The sequence below is a fragment of the Solea senegalensis genome, linkage group LG3 (assembly GCF_019176455.1).
Source record: "Solea senegalensis isolate Sse05_10M linkage group LG3, IFAPA_SoseM_1, whole genome shotgun sequence".
Taxonomy (NCBI): Eukaryota; Metazoa; Chordata; class Actinopteri; order Pleuronectiformes; family Soleidae; genus Solea; species Solea senegalensis.
This window is the reverse complement of record NC_058023.1, coordinates 22493791-22508841: the sequence shown is the minus strand read 5'-3', so window position 1 is coordinate 22508841 and position 15051 is coordinate 22493791. Positions and strand designations below refer to the sequence as shown.

Sequence of the window (15051 nt, the reverse complement as noted above, 5' to 3'; positions counted from 1 at the left end):
TAAACAACACAAATATTATTTGTTTATATCTCATTTATAAGGTTAGTTACAGGTTAGGTATAGTTACATTTGGCATCACATGCTAAATGGACTAAATAAAGCACAGCTGTTTATCCTGTCATTTAATCTCACAAAGATTTCATTGGAGAAAAACCAAGTAAACCAGTCTGACAAGTGTATCTCTGTGTCTCTCTTATTGTTGTGTGTGTGTGTGTGTGTGTCTTGTGACTTTGAGGTCACATTATTTGGCCTAAGACAAGTCTTTATTGGACATTTTGGCTGATTTGATTAGTTCAAATGGCTTATTGGAGTTTTTAGGGTTTGATGAAAGTTCATGTTAGGGTTGGGGATGGGTCCTCACAAGAGTGTGCATGTGTTTGCATGCACATATTGTAACACATATTTTGTAACGTTTTTTAGCACCTTTCCTGGTGCAAATATTGACCTTGTCAGGACCAATGACCCACATGGGGACCAAAGTCTGGTCCTAATGAAACCAAACCTAATTTCTGAGGTCCTCCTTAAGGTTAACACGTGACTGGGTAAGTTTAGGTATAGTTGAGCATGAACTGGTTATGGTTTAGCCCTGAGAACAGAAAGCATTAGTACAACCTGTCCAAAGCAGAGCAGAGCAAGTACAACCGAGGCAATCATTTTCATTTTCACCAACTATATAAACACACCTGCGCTACTACTACATTGGATTGAATTTGTGAAATAAGGAAATGTGTCACAGTTCAAAGTTCACTTGGCCTCAAGAGTGTATTTTGCGATATAAAATGAATCATAACTTTGACTCAACAACACAATGTTTTTTTAAAGTCTTAATATGTGTCCTATAAACACCCCCCGAGGATGTTCATATAAGGAGTGATGCGTTATTCCCACAGCAATTTACCATGGGTGCACCTGCGGCAAGGGTTAAGTTCATGTACAGCAAATACAGACATTCCTCTTCACCAGTGCCGGCCTAAGCCTTTATGAGGCCCTAAGCTGAATTTGATTTGAGGGGCCCCCTACCACCATCTCCGAGTGTTCAGTGCTTGAACATTATTGATACAAATGTAATACTGTAAATTGCATCCATTAGAGTTGTGTCATTTACACCAAACCACTGTCACTCTTGTTTTTTAACCCTAGAGGGCAGTATAATCATAAAAGTAGCCTAGTATTGTGGTGTGGTGACTTAGAGCAGATGTGCAAATGTGTACTGAATGAGCAACTCCAAAATGAAGACAAATAACTTAAGCTCAACACTATTTAGATATCTAAATATATTTAAAGACAATATTTGGGGCCCCTGATCACCCAGGGGCCCAAGCAGCTGCTTAGTTTGCATGTGCCTTGGGCTGACTCTGCTCTTCACACAGGTAAAATGTGAAGAAGGTAAAAGTGTTTGGTAAATAATCATGGAGCAAAGACTGAAAACAGTTTCTCTCCAGTCTTCTGATCAGGATTTTTTTAGGTGAGTCTAAAAATATGACTTAATGACGCACAGGAGCTGCAGTTCACATAACATCACATAACAGTCCCAGTCACATGACAAAACCCACAGGGAGCTTTATTAGCAGTTTACTATTCCATTTGTGAGTAACTGCACCTGCTCCTACACTACTGCCTTTTGTTTGCGAGCTAGTCAAAATGCCTTTGTCACTAAAATGCATCTTCTCTGAATGCAAAAATACACCAAAGCTCTGCCACTTTATTCAGAATTCCTTAAAAATGAGGAAATGAAGTAGAGAACAAGAACAGAAAGAAGAGCAGACTCCTGCTGTGAGGCTGATGTACCACTAATAGAGGAAGAGGGAGACAGAGAGCAGGAGTGTAGCTGAACCAGCTCTGGTTGTGTGAGCCAAATGAAAATGTCACTTCTCTACATTTTTGGTATGGAGTATGGATTTAATTTTGTGTCTCTGCAAAAAGATTTGCAAACAAAAGTGTAGGATTCTCAAAGAAAAAATTTGAATTTGCATACAAAACTGGAATTTACAAAAATAAATTGTAGCAAATAATCAAAAGTGAGCAGTGCTTTTGTTTGCTTTCGAATCCATTATGTTTGCTTGCCATTAAAGACACACAATTAAACCCATACTTAAAGGGCATTTTACTAGTGGTCCAGAATTGAGGTTCTGCCTCCAAAATGAGGCAGAACCTCAATTCCGAGGCTGTGGTTTAAATTAGAATAGAGATGTGGATTGTGGTTCACAGTAAAAATGTATTATGATGCAAAATGAATCTATAAATGTCAAAAACAGACAGGAAAACTCATAACCTGATGCTGCCTCCCAATGAAATCAATTGGATCAGCAGTGCAGATGAATGTAAACCAATGCACCTACTGTAATTTATGCTTTACAACTAAAATATAAAATATATAATTATTATGATTAGGGGGATACAGTTTTGTATCAGTGCAGTGCAGGGTCCTAACAAGAGTAGCTGTGAAAACCTGTCTGTTTGTGCGTGTGTGAGTACTTTAGGGACCCTTTCTGGCATAAACACTGACCTTGTCAGGACCAAGACATGGTCCTAATGAGGTAGAACCTCATAACTGAGTAACTGGGAACGTTTAGGCTTTCACTTTATATAGTTAAGGTTGGGGATAATACTTTGTTTAGGCTGTCCAAAGGAATTAAAGTCGACGAGGGTCCTCGGAAGAATATCTGCGCAAACCTGTGTGTGTGTGTGTGTGTGTGTGTGTGCGTTTCAAACGCGACCTGCTGCGATTTCCTGCTTCGGGTTTCCCTTTAAAAGGGGGCATGGCTCAATGCTGGGAATTCACGTCATTTCGCCGTTTTACACACATCCAGATCAATGAGAGAGCGATAGAGAGAGAGAGAAGGAGAGAGAGAGGGAGAGGGAGAGAGAGAGACAGACATTGAGCGCGAGCGAGAGAGAGAGAGCGAGAGCGAGAGACTCTTCCAGGAAGAGATTATTAACTCGCGCGCTGCCGCCGACGTGTGAAGGGAAAACACTCGCAGCAGAGACAAAAGAAGTTTTCGCGCAGACAGCCGCGCCATGGCCGTGGCCAGCAGATGAAGCGGGCTGCTGCAACAGGAGAAGAAATAAAGAAAGCAAAGAAAAAACATTCAGAAAGAGAAAGTATTTGTACCACAGTGACGGGGCCGAGCAGTCACACCGCTGCCGCTTCAGCCGCCGCTGCTGTGCGGGTTTCCACAGGCGCGGGCAGGAGGAGATAAAGAAGAGAAAAAAAAAAACAGAGGAGCGGAAAAAAGTGGAAGCAGAGAAGTTGACGGGAGATAATGTCTGAATCCTCCTCCGCTGCGACCAAGGTAATAACACGGCCTCTCTCTTTCTCTTTGTTTATCCGTGTCATGTTGCTGCAGGGACTCACTCCTCCACCTTCATTCAGCCGCCGCCGCGCAGCGACATTCACTTTTTGTTTTCGCTCGGCATCTGTTGCTCCACCGCGCTCTGAGTTCGCCTCCGCTCCGCCACCGCCGAGGGCAACAAGTCGTGACTGTGACACGCTCTGCGTCTCATTTACCGCCCGCCGCCGCCGCCACACACACACACACACACACACACGTAAACACGTTAATTAACGCGAGCGGCGACGGAAGCGAAGCGTCACTATTGTAAATGTGTTATTATTATCAGAGTCAACAGTAGATACACGCACACACACGCCTACATTTACATATACAGGGGCACCACCAGAAATGTTGGGTCCCCTGCTGATTGTGATATCGAGCCCCCCATTCCCCCCCCCACACACACACACACATACAACAAGGCTACATCCATGCTACTACATGTTAAGAACACATAATGTCCATACTCCCCAAAACTGATTTAAATGCACCACTCTCTCAGTTTTAAGTTGGAAACTTTTTAGGGCACACACATGTTTGCTAAAACATTTTGTATTCTATCGGCTTTAGGTGCATACAACCAATACGCAACTTTGCAAAGTTCTAACCTAACCTTTGACCCAGCTGGCTTTATGTACATGCTGCACGTCTTATTCTTAGTTTTTGGTGTATTTCTCTGTCAGTGTTACAGCGCCACATTCAGGACTGGCATTTGACGGGTTGGTTTTGGGGGTTTTGTGTGTATAAAGATTTTATTTTTTTTAATGATGCTGTGTTTACAGAAAATCTTTTAAGAAAAAAAAGGGGCCGACATCGTATAGGGAATGTTTTATTTCTGTGTGGAAATGATGACGCAGTCGCTCACATTCACTTCCTGATTGGTTCCTATGACTCCACTTGAACACCTTAAATTCTACCTTGTTGTGTGCTTTTCACCATTGCCATTTCTCATCCGTACCCCTTTTAGAAATTAAACAAATCAACTGTTTAATGTAATATACAATTTTATGTTCTTAGTTAGGATGCAGATTATTGTACAGTGTGTTATGAAGTAGAAATACTTGTCTGGACTCTGCTGCTATTAAATTAACATGTAATACTATGGATGTGGCCTACAGGTGCATTTCCACCAAGTAATACAGTGATGTTCAGCTCATCATGGTACGGTAAACCTTGATTTAGCTCATGTTACTACCTTAGGGCTTGACAATATGGCTTATAGATAATATTGGGATATATTGGGCTATAAAGCTGCACACAAGTTGTTTCTCTGGGCTCATGAAAAGTTTTCTTTTGAGATGTTTGTGCTTCTCAAAGGAGAGAGGCAGTTGGGGCTGCTATGGTTATTCGATGATTCAATGACTAAATGACTAGTTTGAGTGTTTGTTTTTTTCAATAATTAAAACAAGCTTTCAGATATTTCAGCTTCTGAAATGAATATTTTCTGGTTCCTTTGCTCCATATAACAAAGAAATAATTGAAGTATAATAATTTTCGTTTGTGGACAAAACAAGATAATCGAGAACATCTCAGGTCTGGTAAACACTTTGACAAATGACATTTTACAGACAAAACGAGTATTTGCTTGATAATAATAATTGATATATTGATCGATTATGAAAATAATCGTTAGCTATACACTCTAAAATAAAATAGCTACAGTTTGATTTGTAATACATGCTTGTACATACAGTCAGACAATACCTGGTTTATTTATTTGGCTGTTTTGTTATTAAATAAAGGAGATCTACTTGTGTTAGAAAAAATGAAAGTGACTATAAATACATGATCAATTTCTGCGAATAACACAACTAATAAGGTGTTAACACAACACAAATCTCACAAGTCTTATTACAATTACTTCTATTCCATTAATCAATACCTTATATAACATTAGTGTATTTCTGTAATTTATTCAGTATGATATGAAGATTATCAATGAAACAGCCTTTAAAACCAAGAAAAGTCATCAGAGATACTTTATCATTTAAAAAACCTGAGACCATATCTTGTCTCATGTCAATATAGATATAATGTCGACATATTGCCCAGCTCTACTGTGTAGACAAAACAGCCAGTAGCTGCGTGAGCCCTGTAAATAGTGTCAGTATACATCAGACAGTCAACTCTGCTGTGCTCACAAAAAAGAAACGCAAATGGCCTTGAATCCTTTCTCTTTCTTGACGCCCGGTCTATTTAAAAAGGGCGTATTTTGTTTTTTCCACTCCCATTGTCGCCCTGAAGTGACGATTGTCTAATAATCTGCAATGCGTTTTCGCTCCATCCTTCTGGTGGCAGACCACTGTGCTTGGTACCTGAACAGCAGGGTGCGCAACAAATAATTGCATAACTTAACAATCTGGGAAGTCACATTCATTTTTTCCCTCTGTATTTTATGGACAATACATCATACAAAAGTAATTGTTGGTACCAGCCATAAGTGTGTATTTAAGCCTTCATAATAGGAGGTTAGGCTGTGCACTTTGTGATTGTAATCAATCATTTATTAATCAGTAATCAAAGGGAATGTAGTTGCAGGCCTGTAATGGGGAGAACACAATCAGCAGCAGAGAATAATTCTTAGTCCCTGTGTGTGAGATGCAGTTGCAGGATGATGAGATTAAAGGTGTTTATTCTAGATTAAAGAGAGCAATAGTTGGTTCAGGCGTCTCAAATGTGAAGATTTATTTGGTTTTAATAACAATTTCTTTGGGTTTTGTCACTGTAAAACCCAAGATGTCACTGTAGGGTTTCAGAACCTTTAAAAGGGAAATTTTTTTGACTGGTTAATTACTGATATAGTCCAGCTTGTGAGCCTCAATATGCATTTTCTTTTTGGCTAAGATCAGGGGCCTGAAGTAAATGAAAACATCACAGGCTTCACCAGTGGCCTGTATTGAAATACGTCTCTGTGTTTTGTTTATGAGAGGGATGAGAGGTACTCATTACTGAATCTGATGTCACTGCACGACTGCAGAAAGGCCAGCACTTCAATTCACTCTGCGAGAAGTTTTCCACCGCTCACAGCCTGCACACAGACAGGACTCTGCCTCACCTTCATGCTGCAGTCTAGTCACTCTGTCCCAACTGTCGCCTCTCCACTAAACTAACCCAGGACCGGCTGTGAAGCGACAGACGAGAGGAAGACAGCTTCCTTTCTCTGGATGACAGAGGTTTAAGAAAGTGGACGTGACACAGAGGGAGACAGAAAGAGAGAGAGAAGACTGAAAGATTACTGCTTGGCTTCCACAGGAAAGTCCCGGTACAGGTCTCAGAGTGGCTGACCAGTGACGACAGTCTAAACCTGACTTGTGCTTTACTGAAGAAGCTGAGGCAGTGTCACTTTCTTCCCGTTCTCGCTTGCGAGAAGAAAAGAAAAAAAAATATGCAATGGAAAAACCTCGCAAATTAACCTAGATGCAAGACGTGTGTTGTACAACAGCAGAGACGCACTGTCCCCAACAACTGCTTTCATCATTACTTCATCTGCCGAGCATCGTTCCAATTAACCGATGAATAATTTAGTCTTACTCTGCATCTATAAAAAAATGCTCATTTACTGTAAATCCTCCAAGGTGACGTGTGTGTAAACTGCGGGTTCTGTTTGACCAACCGTCCAAACCACATCACATCAGACACAAGTAACACAGAAGTGGAGGAGATGATCATAAATGAGAAGCTGCAACTAGTGACTCTTTGCCATGTTTTGCCTGATAATTGAGTTAAGTGACTGACACAGAGAGTGAAATGTGATTTTTAAAACAGCAGCAGCTTCACTTGAAGGTTTAGGTTCACTTAAAAAGCTTCAGTACAAAAGCAGGTGACGTTTTAACACCACTTAGAAATGATTGTTACCACGTGTAACAGAAAATGATCACAATTGCTGCCGATTAAACTTGAGCCAACTACGTAGTTGATTTAATGAGTAATCAGTTGGTATTATTGAGCAAAAATAGCTTGGACCAAACAAAATTAGGATCTCTGTTAAATGCGACATGTGTCATATCACGGCGTTTAATGTCCTCTGGGTTTTTCAGTGTTGGCCTTTTTACAAAATGAGGAAGTTGAACGTGTTACATGAAGCTCCTTTTTGTTCCATGTATTGTCAGAGATTGTTGGATCAGTGTTTATCAAACCTGAAAATGTGCTGTTTTGCCTACAAACCAAAATGATTCAATATTGACATTTAAGAAGCTGAAATCAGACAAATTGTTCTTATTAAAAATTGGAAAAAGAAAATTGATTATTTACTGCTGCCTAAATAGACATTGTTTACAGTTTTCCTAGATTTTAGAGAAATATTGATTCTTTCAAACAACAATTGAGAGATTGGTCAATTAAGATAATGTGTTTTTTTAATTCACATTATATTGCAGAGTTGGATTCAATTTGACCGTTTTTTAAATTTATTTATTTACTACATTTTTTCAGATCTTTTACTCATAAAACTTGTTATAATTGACAGAAACACAGTGTAGGGCTTTTATTTTCTTTTGAAGGCAATCAATTTTTCAATTCCAACTTCCTCTGTTGTTCCTCTGGGAATCAGACATGTATCTCAGATCCATTGTCTGGTGATCAAATAACACATTCATCTCTGGAAATTAGTAAAAAACAAAAACCCTGTATATTTTTTTGCGTGCAATGGCCCTAAAGATTTATGCTGCACAGATACTGCCAAATAATAGTGATAATAAATTACATTTATTGTGCTCATATTATTTAAAAGGTCGACCATTGTGGGGTTTTTCTTTTTTTTTCTATAGTCGATGCCAAATTTTAGAAATCAAGGCAAACAATGGCTAATAACTGATGCCAATATATAGCCTTGGATGAAAAAATTAAAGATTTAGTGACGTTTTTGAGAACTTTTTTTTTTTTTAACAGAAACATTTTGTAATTTTTTAACAGTCGGCCAATGCAGATTATTTAGAATATGTTAAGAATCAGGTCATTTAAGTGGCCCTACTGATTAATCCAGCTACCTCTAATATATTTGAATAATTAATTGAATAGAGGCTGGTTCCAACTTTTTAATGTGATTCTGACCCAATTGAAGATACTGAGGTCGTCTTTGTGTCAAACCCTGCTCTGCTCAGTTTAGAACTTTACTGCACTGCATAGCAGCACATGTGCTAAAGCATGTGTGGCATTTGGTATATTGGTGTGTCTAGAATGTGTTTCCACGGCGTGACAGGCCTGAGCATCAGTATGTCAGACACACAGAGCGCACGGTGCTGTGTGTGGAGATGAGACCGGGGCTGCTTGATGTTGTGGGTGCATGGCGAGGTGAGGCGGCGTGGGGCTGTTTGGGTTCAGGGCCGGTGCGTCGTGAAAGCTTTGTGAGCCATGCTTTGTGTCTCTGTGTCTATTCATAGCAGGAGAGGAGCTCTTTCAGTCCTTCCGCGAACCCGCTGCCAAACTCCACTTCCTCCCCCGTCCATGCTCCCGCCGCGAGGCCAGCCAGCCGAATGGAGGACGAGCCTGCCAGGCTGCCTGCGCACCTGCGTGAGTCACACTCGCACATGAACACACACACACACACACACACACACGCACACACCACACAGACGTACTCACACTAACACAGAGAAGAGCAGTGACTCCTACAGACATTGATTCCTTGGTCATTTGAACAGCGCAGATTGATTTTTGTGTCTGTGTTTTTAGTGGCTCGCACTGTAAATGTTTGAGTGAAGTGGTAATCTGGGAAATCAGATTTTTATTTGCTCTCATCCCATAAACCGCCTGTCAATTAAGTTGTATGGGTGGGATTATGTCTATTATGGCAGTATATGACAGTTGCACTCTCACTTTTCCCAAAAATCACGTTTGAACGAGTATAACTGGACATGCTGTTCCTTCAAAGATATTCAGACGTTTATTATCATGTGCGTTACTTGTCTGTGATGCCTCCTGCAACGCCTCACTCCGCCAAACAGGAGGTGAGTACGCTTATTTGTTTGTTACTTTGCCATCAAGAAAGAACAAGCGGAAATACTTCCACACGCTGCTTTTCAGATGCTCTGGTGTTGTGATTATCTGCTCAGAAGGACGGATTGGCTAGTTTGTTTTTTAGCAGCAAAACACAAAAGACAAAAAGGTGCATTCACACCAGCCGTTTTTTAAATCGAACCCTAGCTCGTTTGCTCGGAAAGTCCGGTTCGTTTGGGGAGGTGTGAATGCGCAACCGAAACTCTGACGCGCCTCTCTTCAAGTGAACCACATGCAGGAAGCAGACTACAACGCAGGGCATTGTGGGTAACATGCAGGGCGTAGTGGCTAGGCCCATTGTTGTGTGTAGTTGTGTGTAGTATTTTTGCATAAAACATAATAAGACGGATTTGATGCGGCTCCATGTTTTGCTCGTGTGGAGGAACCAGAGGTTGCCCCTGCATTAACCAATAGATGAGCGAGTTTTCTTGTTCACTGTTGTTCTTGTCTTCACCTTCATTAATTCTTGATGCAGAGGACGGGAATAAGTTATTCAAAAAGTTGGGTTTGTTTCACCAAAGTGCAGTGAAAACAAACTCAGACCTGCTGAATGCTGCAACCCCCAATTGAACCGAGTCTAGTGGACTGTTAGGTGTGAAAACGACCTAAACTGCCAAGCTGTGCTCAGAGCGCCCCCCGCTGGTCCATGCAGAAATGACTTCAGACAGTTGACGTCTCAGTCTGCCGGCTTTGTGCCAGAACGCTCGGTGAGAAGAGCCAACACGAATACATAAAAATGTAGGACTGCACTTCACATGGTCCAGTCATAACACACACACACACACATACACACACACACCATTATCACTGCATGGCCCAGTAATGCTACAGGTCTCAGTTGGGAGGTGTTGAAGCAGATCCAGGGTCAGACGCCTGAACCATGTAACACTTGCACTGGACCAGAACTGACCTACTACACGGGAATAATCAGCAGTTAGTGATCAGCAATCAGGAACAGATAATATGCAGCCGAGAACACACAAGTGCTGGGGATTTTTTTTAGACTAAGAGTTTAATGCAAATAAAGTAAAATTTGGTCTCAAGTAGCTTCTGCCATCTTAGATGTTTTTTAATATCTTAAATAGGATCTTGAGGAGCTGCATTGTGGGGTGGTGGTCAGCAGGGTAGGTAGGATAAAGAATGAGGATGACCAACAGATGTAAAGGTCGCTGAAGCTGATTTATAGAAAGAATCTACTTGAATCTACCATTTCTAACCACGTCATAGAGCAAACTATGGATTATTTGAGAGAGATAGTCAGGAGATTGATAGATACTGTGCTGAACCTTTAGTGTTGTCCAGCAGTTGTAAAAGTGTCCACTAAATGATTCTGTACAATATGATCGAGGAGCTATCGACCACCAAGGAAAACCAACTGCATCACACATGAACCTGACACTATCTGCACATTATTGATCTGTGGAATAAGAGAGTCTATTTGGTGAAGACTGGTGTTTTGATAAAGTGTCAGAAAGGAAGGCAAGTGTCGCCTCGGAGCTTTGGTTTGGTATTGGTTCGCTGTTGTTGTTGATTAGCCAATCACAAAGCAGGTGGGGCTGGAGCTGTGCCAACAGATAGCCATGATGTTCAAAGAGTAAAAACCTGAGCTGCTTTGTCCATGCGTCTGTCAATATTTAACCAGATTTTCTTTTTTTCTGGCAAGTGTCAAGTTCAGGGCTTGTGCAGGTAGTCGGACTGGGCGCCCGCAAAGGCTGAGGCTCGATGATTCGCGCAGGAAACTCCCTCGGCCCACTTCCCCTTTTGCATTGTTGCAGAAAAAGGAAGAACGTTCAGCAGGTCCGCGTTGAGTTTCCTGTCGAGTGTAAACCGATGGGTCAGCTCACATCCGCAGACATGTGGAAGTCCTGCTTTGTCTCAGTCACATTTCAAACATAACTGCTGCCACAGTCATGACTCGCACACGTGTGCAGGTCAGGAAAAATGGCCTTTTTCCCCTCTAATTCTCTGTTTAGTTAGTCTACATCTGCTCCAGGCTGGGATCCACTCTGCTTCTTTGTCACTGCTGCTCACACAGTCCTAAACACCTCTGTCCTTTCTCCTCCTGCCTATCTAAACACACGTGCTGGAAAACAAACTGTCCACTAACCCCCACACACTCAGAGGGAGTTTTGTCCTGAGGAGGGGAAAAGGGAGGTAGAATGAGGGGGGGGAAGGGGGAAGGGGGGAAGACAGAAAGAAAAAGAATGAGGGAGGAAATTGCAGTGTGGGCAGAAATCCGCCTTCTCCATTTCCTGAGGAGGAAGTGGATTAGATCGGGGAGAGTTGCAGCCTTCTCCTCACACTGAAGAATGCTACCATACTCGACTTTAACCCTTTTAAACAGACAACACACCACACACCTTTGTTTTCTAATCACTCCCTAAAATACAACATGATGTTCATCTTTTCTTTCACGTCTTTTGTGTTTTTTTTTGTTATGTTAAGACCTGACTTGTCGCTCATTTGAAAAGACATGTCACTAATAATTAGGGCCGATTATGAATCAATGACTTGACTATTTTGATCATCGATTTATCAGTTTGAGTGTTTTTTATTAATAATTAAAACAAGTTCTCAGATTTTTCAGCTTCTTACATGTGAATATTTCCTGGTTTCTTTGCTCCATATAACAAAGAAATCATTCAAATGGATTCATTTTGGTTTGTGGACAAAAAAAAGAAGACATCATCATCTCAAGAGTTGGGAACACCGATCACCACTTTTATGGACTAAACAAGTACTCAATTAATCGAGAAAATAATTGACAGATAAATGGATTCTGAAAATAATCGTTAGTTGTTATTATTAGTACTAAATGTATATATAAGAAAAAATCACAAGTAATATATCTTTGGGGATAGTGATCTCAGGCGTTTGGTTTTCATAGCCTGAGAATAATACTGTTACATGTACATTCGGTAAGGGTAGAGTTTTCTTCTGTGTTTCTACGGTAGCCTGAATGGACAAACCAGCCAGAGTGTGCGTTTCCAGTTCTGAAGTGGAAGCTCACTTTGCAATACTAATACTTGCTGTCTTACATGACCATGATCTAAAGTTTTACACAGTAAATAAACCTCTGTATTCACGGCAACCTCGTCAATTTGACAAACAACTCAAAATACTTGTTGAATTACATCCTTTCTGCTATATATATATATATATATATATATATATATATATATATATATATATCAGAAAGGATGTAATTCAACATCCTTGTATGTGTATATATATATATATATATATACACATACATATATATAATGACACATCTGCTCCTTCTCTGGGCTCTGCTTACAGTTTCATTTGACCAATTGGCTGTTCTGCTACACCTCTGCATACAGGTCCTTTCCAGGGCTGTGGCGTAAAAACTTGTTGACAAATAAATACAACAAAACACATCGGCAGATCGTTCTAGGGATGGAATAGGTTGAATTAGAATACAGCTGAAGAAAAACGGGTAGAATGAAAGTTTCAAATCAAACATGAGGGCAGGAAATAAACCTGCGGAGGAATCGGTCTCGGTACAAAAATGCACCTATCGCCACCTTTAAAGGTCGCTGATCTTGTTTATTTTAGCGACTTCCTGGAATCTTGTTGGTTGCCTGGTAACATCATGACGACAACAAGACTCCAGGAAGATACTGGGCTCATCCAACCGCATGTAATAAACACAACATGTCCTTTTGGGTTTCACACAAAAAACCCAAACAAAGTAGTTTGAGGATTTCTAATGGAAAAAGTAGCAGTTTCCCTTTCATGCTAAGCTAAATGATCTGTCTGCTGACAGTAACCTTGTATGTAGCAAACAAGAGTGATGTCAGTAGGTTTAGCCACCTGATGGCCAAAATAGGCCAAATTTTTGTATTGTATTGTCTTCAAGAAATTGAGAACAAGGAAAGAGAAGTGAGGTTTCCAAAACCTTAAAATGATGATATCAAAAAAGTCTTATTTAGTCCACAAACCAAAATGAATCAATTTTTTTGATATCTTTGTTATATGGAGTAAAGAAACCATAAAATACTGAAAACTGTAAACTTGGAGAGCTCTCAAATTGAAAAGTACTAAAACTGATGATCAGAAAAGTTGACGTGTAAGTCATTTATCAAGTTATAATCAACGCATCGACTAATTGTTGTTTCTAAATTTTTTGCTCAACGTCCTGTCGGGATTCTTTTGTGAACTCTGAACACGGACGCGAACTGAAGAGCTGGGTTTGTCTTTGGGTTCGAATTCACTCGCAATCCTGCCTTGAGACAGGGCCAACATACTCCAAACATGACGCAACTGAGAGTGAGCAGTCGGTGAGAAAAGAGTGAATTATTTAAAGGGTCCAAAAACAAAAGGTGTTCCAAGGATATTTTTTTTTACAATGAATGTGAATGAATAACACAATAACTGTGGCTTCAGGAGGAGAAAGCAGGAGGTGATTTAAAGAAAAAAAAAAAAATCTATGTCCATGGAAACAAGACTGGTTGGTTTCTTCTGTGCATGCGCGTGTGTGTGTGTGTGTGTGCGTGCGTGCGTGCGTGTGTGCGCTCACAGCTGGGTTTGCAGTGTGCATGCTTGTATGAGTGGGTGGGTGAATCTTGTGTCTTTGTGTACGGCTTGCCAAAGGTAGTGTAGGTGTATACTGTATGAGCGTATGACTAAATATGTGTGCGTATGTGTTACCATACATAACAGCTGTGTATGTATGTGTACAGTACTGTGTGTTACCGTACATGGCAGCAAACTCCCACAAGGTTCCTCTAAACTCTCTTTCTCTGTCTTTGTGGTGCATATATTCCCCATTTTACTGTGTGGGGGAATCAGTGTATGTGTGTGTGTGTGTTTGGTCTTTTTGAGGGGAAATTTCCTGCCCCTGGAAGCAGCTCTTGTCCTCAGGAATTTCCTGAGTGGGCAGACAGAGCTTCCTGAATAAATGTTGTTGTTGTTGTGTGTATGTGTGCGTGCGCGTGTGTGTGTGTGTTTTAACTTGATCTCTTTTCTCCTCTGAAAGGGAAACTGTTCTCACATGCCAGCGAGGGAGCCGAGCGCAGCCCCCTTCTCTTCCTGTTCACGACACACTTTGCTGTACCCAGAATGTCACACTCGACACACATCATGACACAACAAACACACAAACGCACTTGAGTTCACTGTGTCATGATGTGTCTATTTCAGGCTCTTGTAGAAGAAGTCAGTCACATATAATCTTAAGAAATATTCTGGCAAAGCTATCTTCTCCATTTGTTCTGGTGGCTCTTTCCTGAGTTTTAATATCAGTGGTATGCTGGGAATAATGAAAAGAAGAAGTAGTGCTGGGTGTTTCCTGATGGTCAGTATAGGGTCCAGTCCAGCCGTATTGTAAGAGATCAAATGTGATCCTCTTGACGTGACTATACTGTGCTGTTTCACACCATTTACAGCAGCCAAGCTCTGCAGAGGTGTGTTTCATCACGTACGTCTTAATCTCTGTACTCAATTGCTCAAGACTTTCTATCGCCGTCACTTGACGCAACTGAACACGAGGTGACATTTTCAATATATGCACCGGAGGAAGGTTTCAGTTGTCGCCGTGTAACCGCACACCTTCAGCAGACTCTTTCTAATTGTAGTGATTTCTTTCTACTTAAAGCTGCAGGGTGTAACTTTTAAAATATGCAAACAAATAGCTGCACATTCAACACATGGTCAAATGAGCTCATACAATGCTGATTAAGTCTACCAGCTCCACACA

At 40.9% G+C, this 15051-nt stretch overlaps 1 protein-coding gene across 3 annotated transcripts in view; it reads left to right on the top strand.

Moving 5' to 3' along the window:
• The first annotated feature begins 2871 nt into the window (after positions 1–2871).
• The window catches only part of etv6 (ETS variant transcription factor 6), a 30453-nt gene continuing 18273 nt past the window's right edge, over positions 2872–15051 (top strand). Inside the window, exons 1-2 of one of the 3 annotated variants that reach the window (XM_044021539.1) lie at positions 2872–3293; positions 8717–8843. In XM_044021539.1, the coding sequence (XP_043877474.1) occupies positions 3264–3293; positions 8717–8843 (157 nt within the window). In that variant the 5' untranslated portion in view covers positions 2872–3263. Of the gene's footprint in view, positions 3294–8713; positions 8844–15051 lie in introns of all 3 variants that reach the window. The other 2 variants (XM_044021538.1, XM_044021540.1) reach the window with 2 other exon arrangements.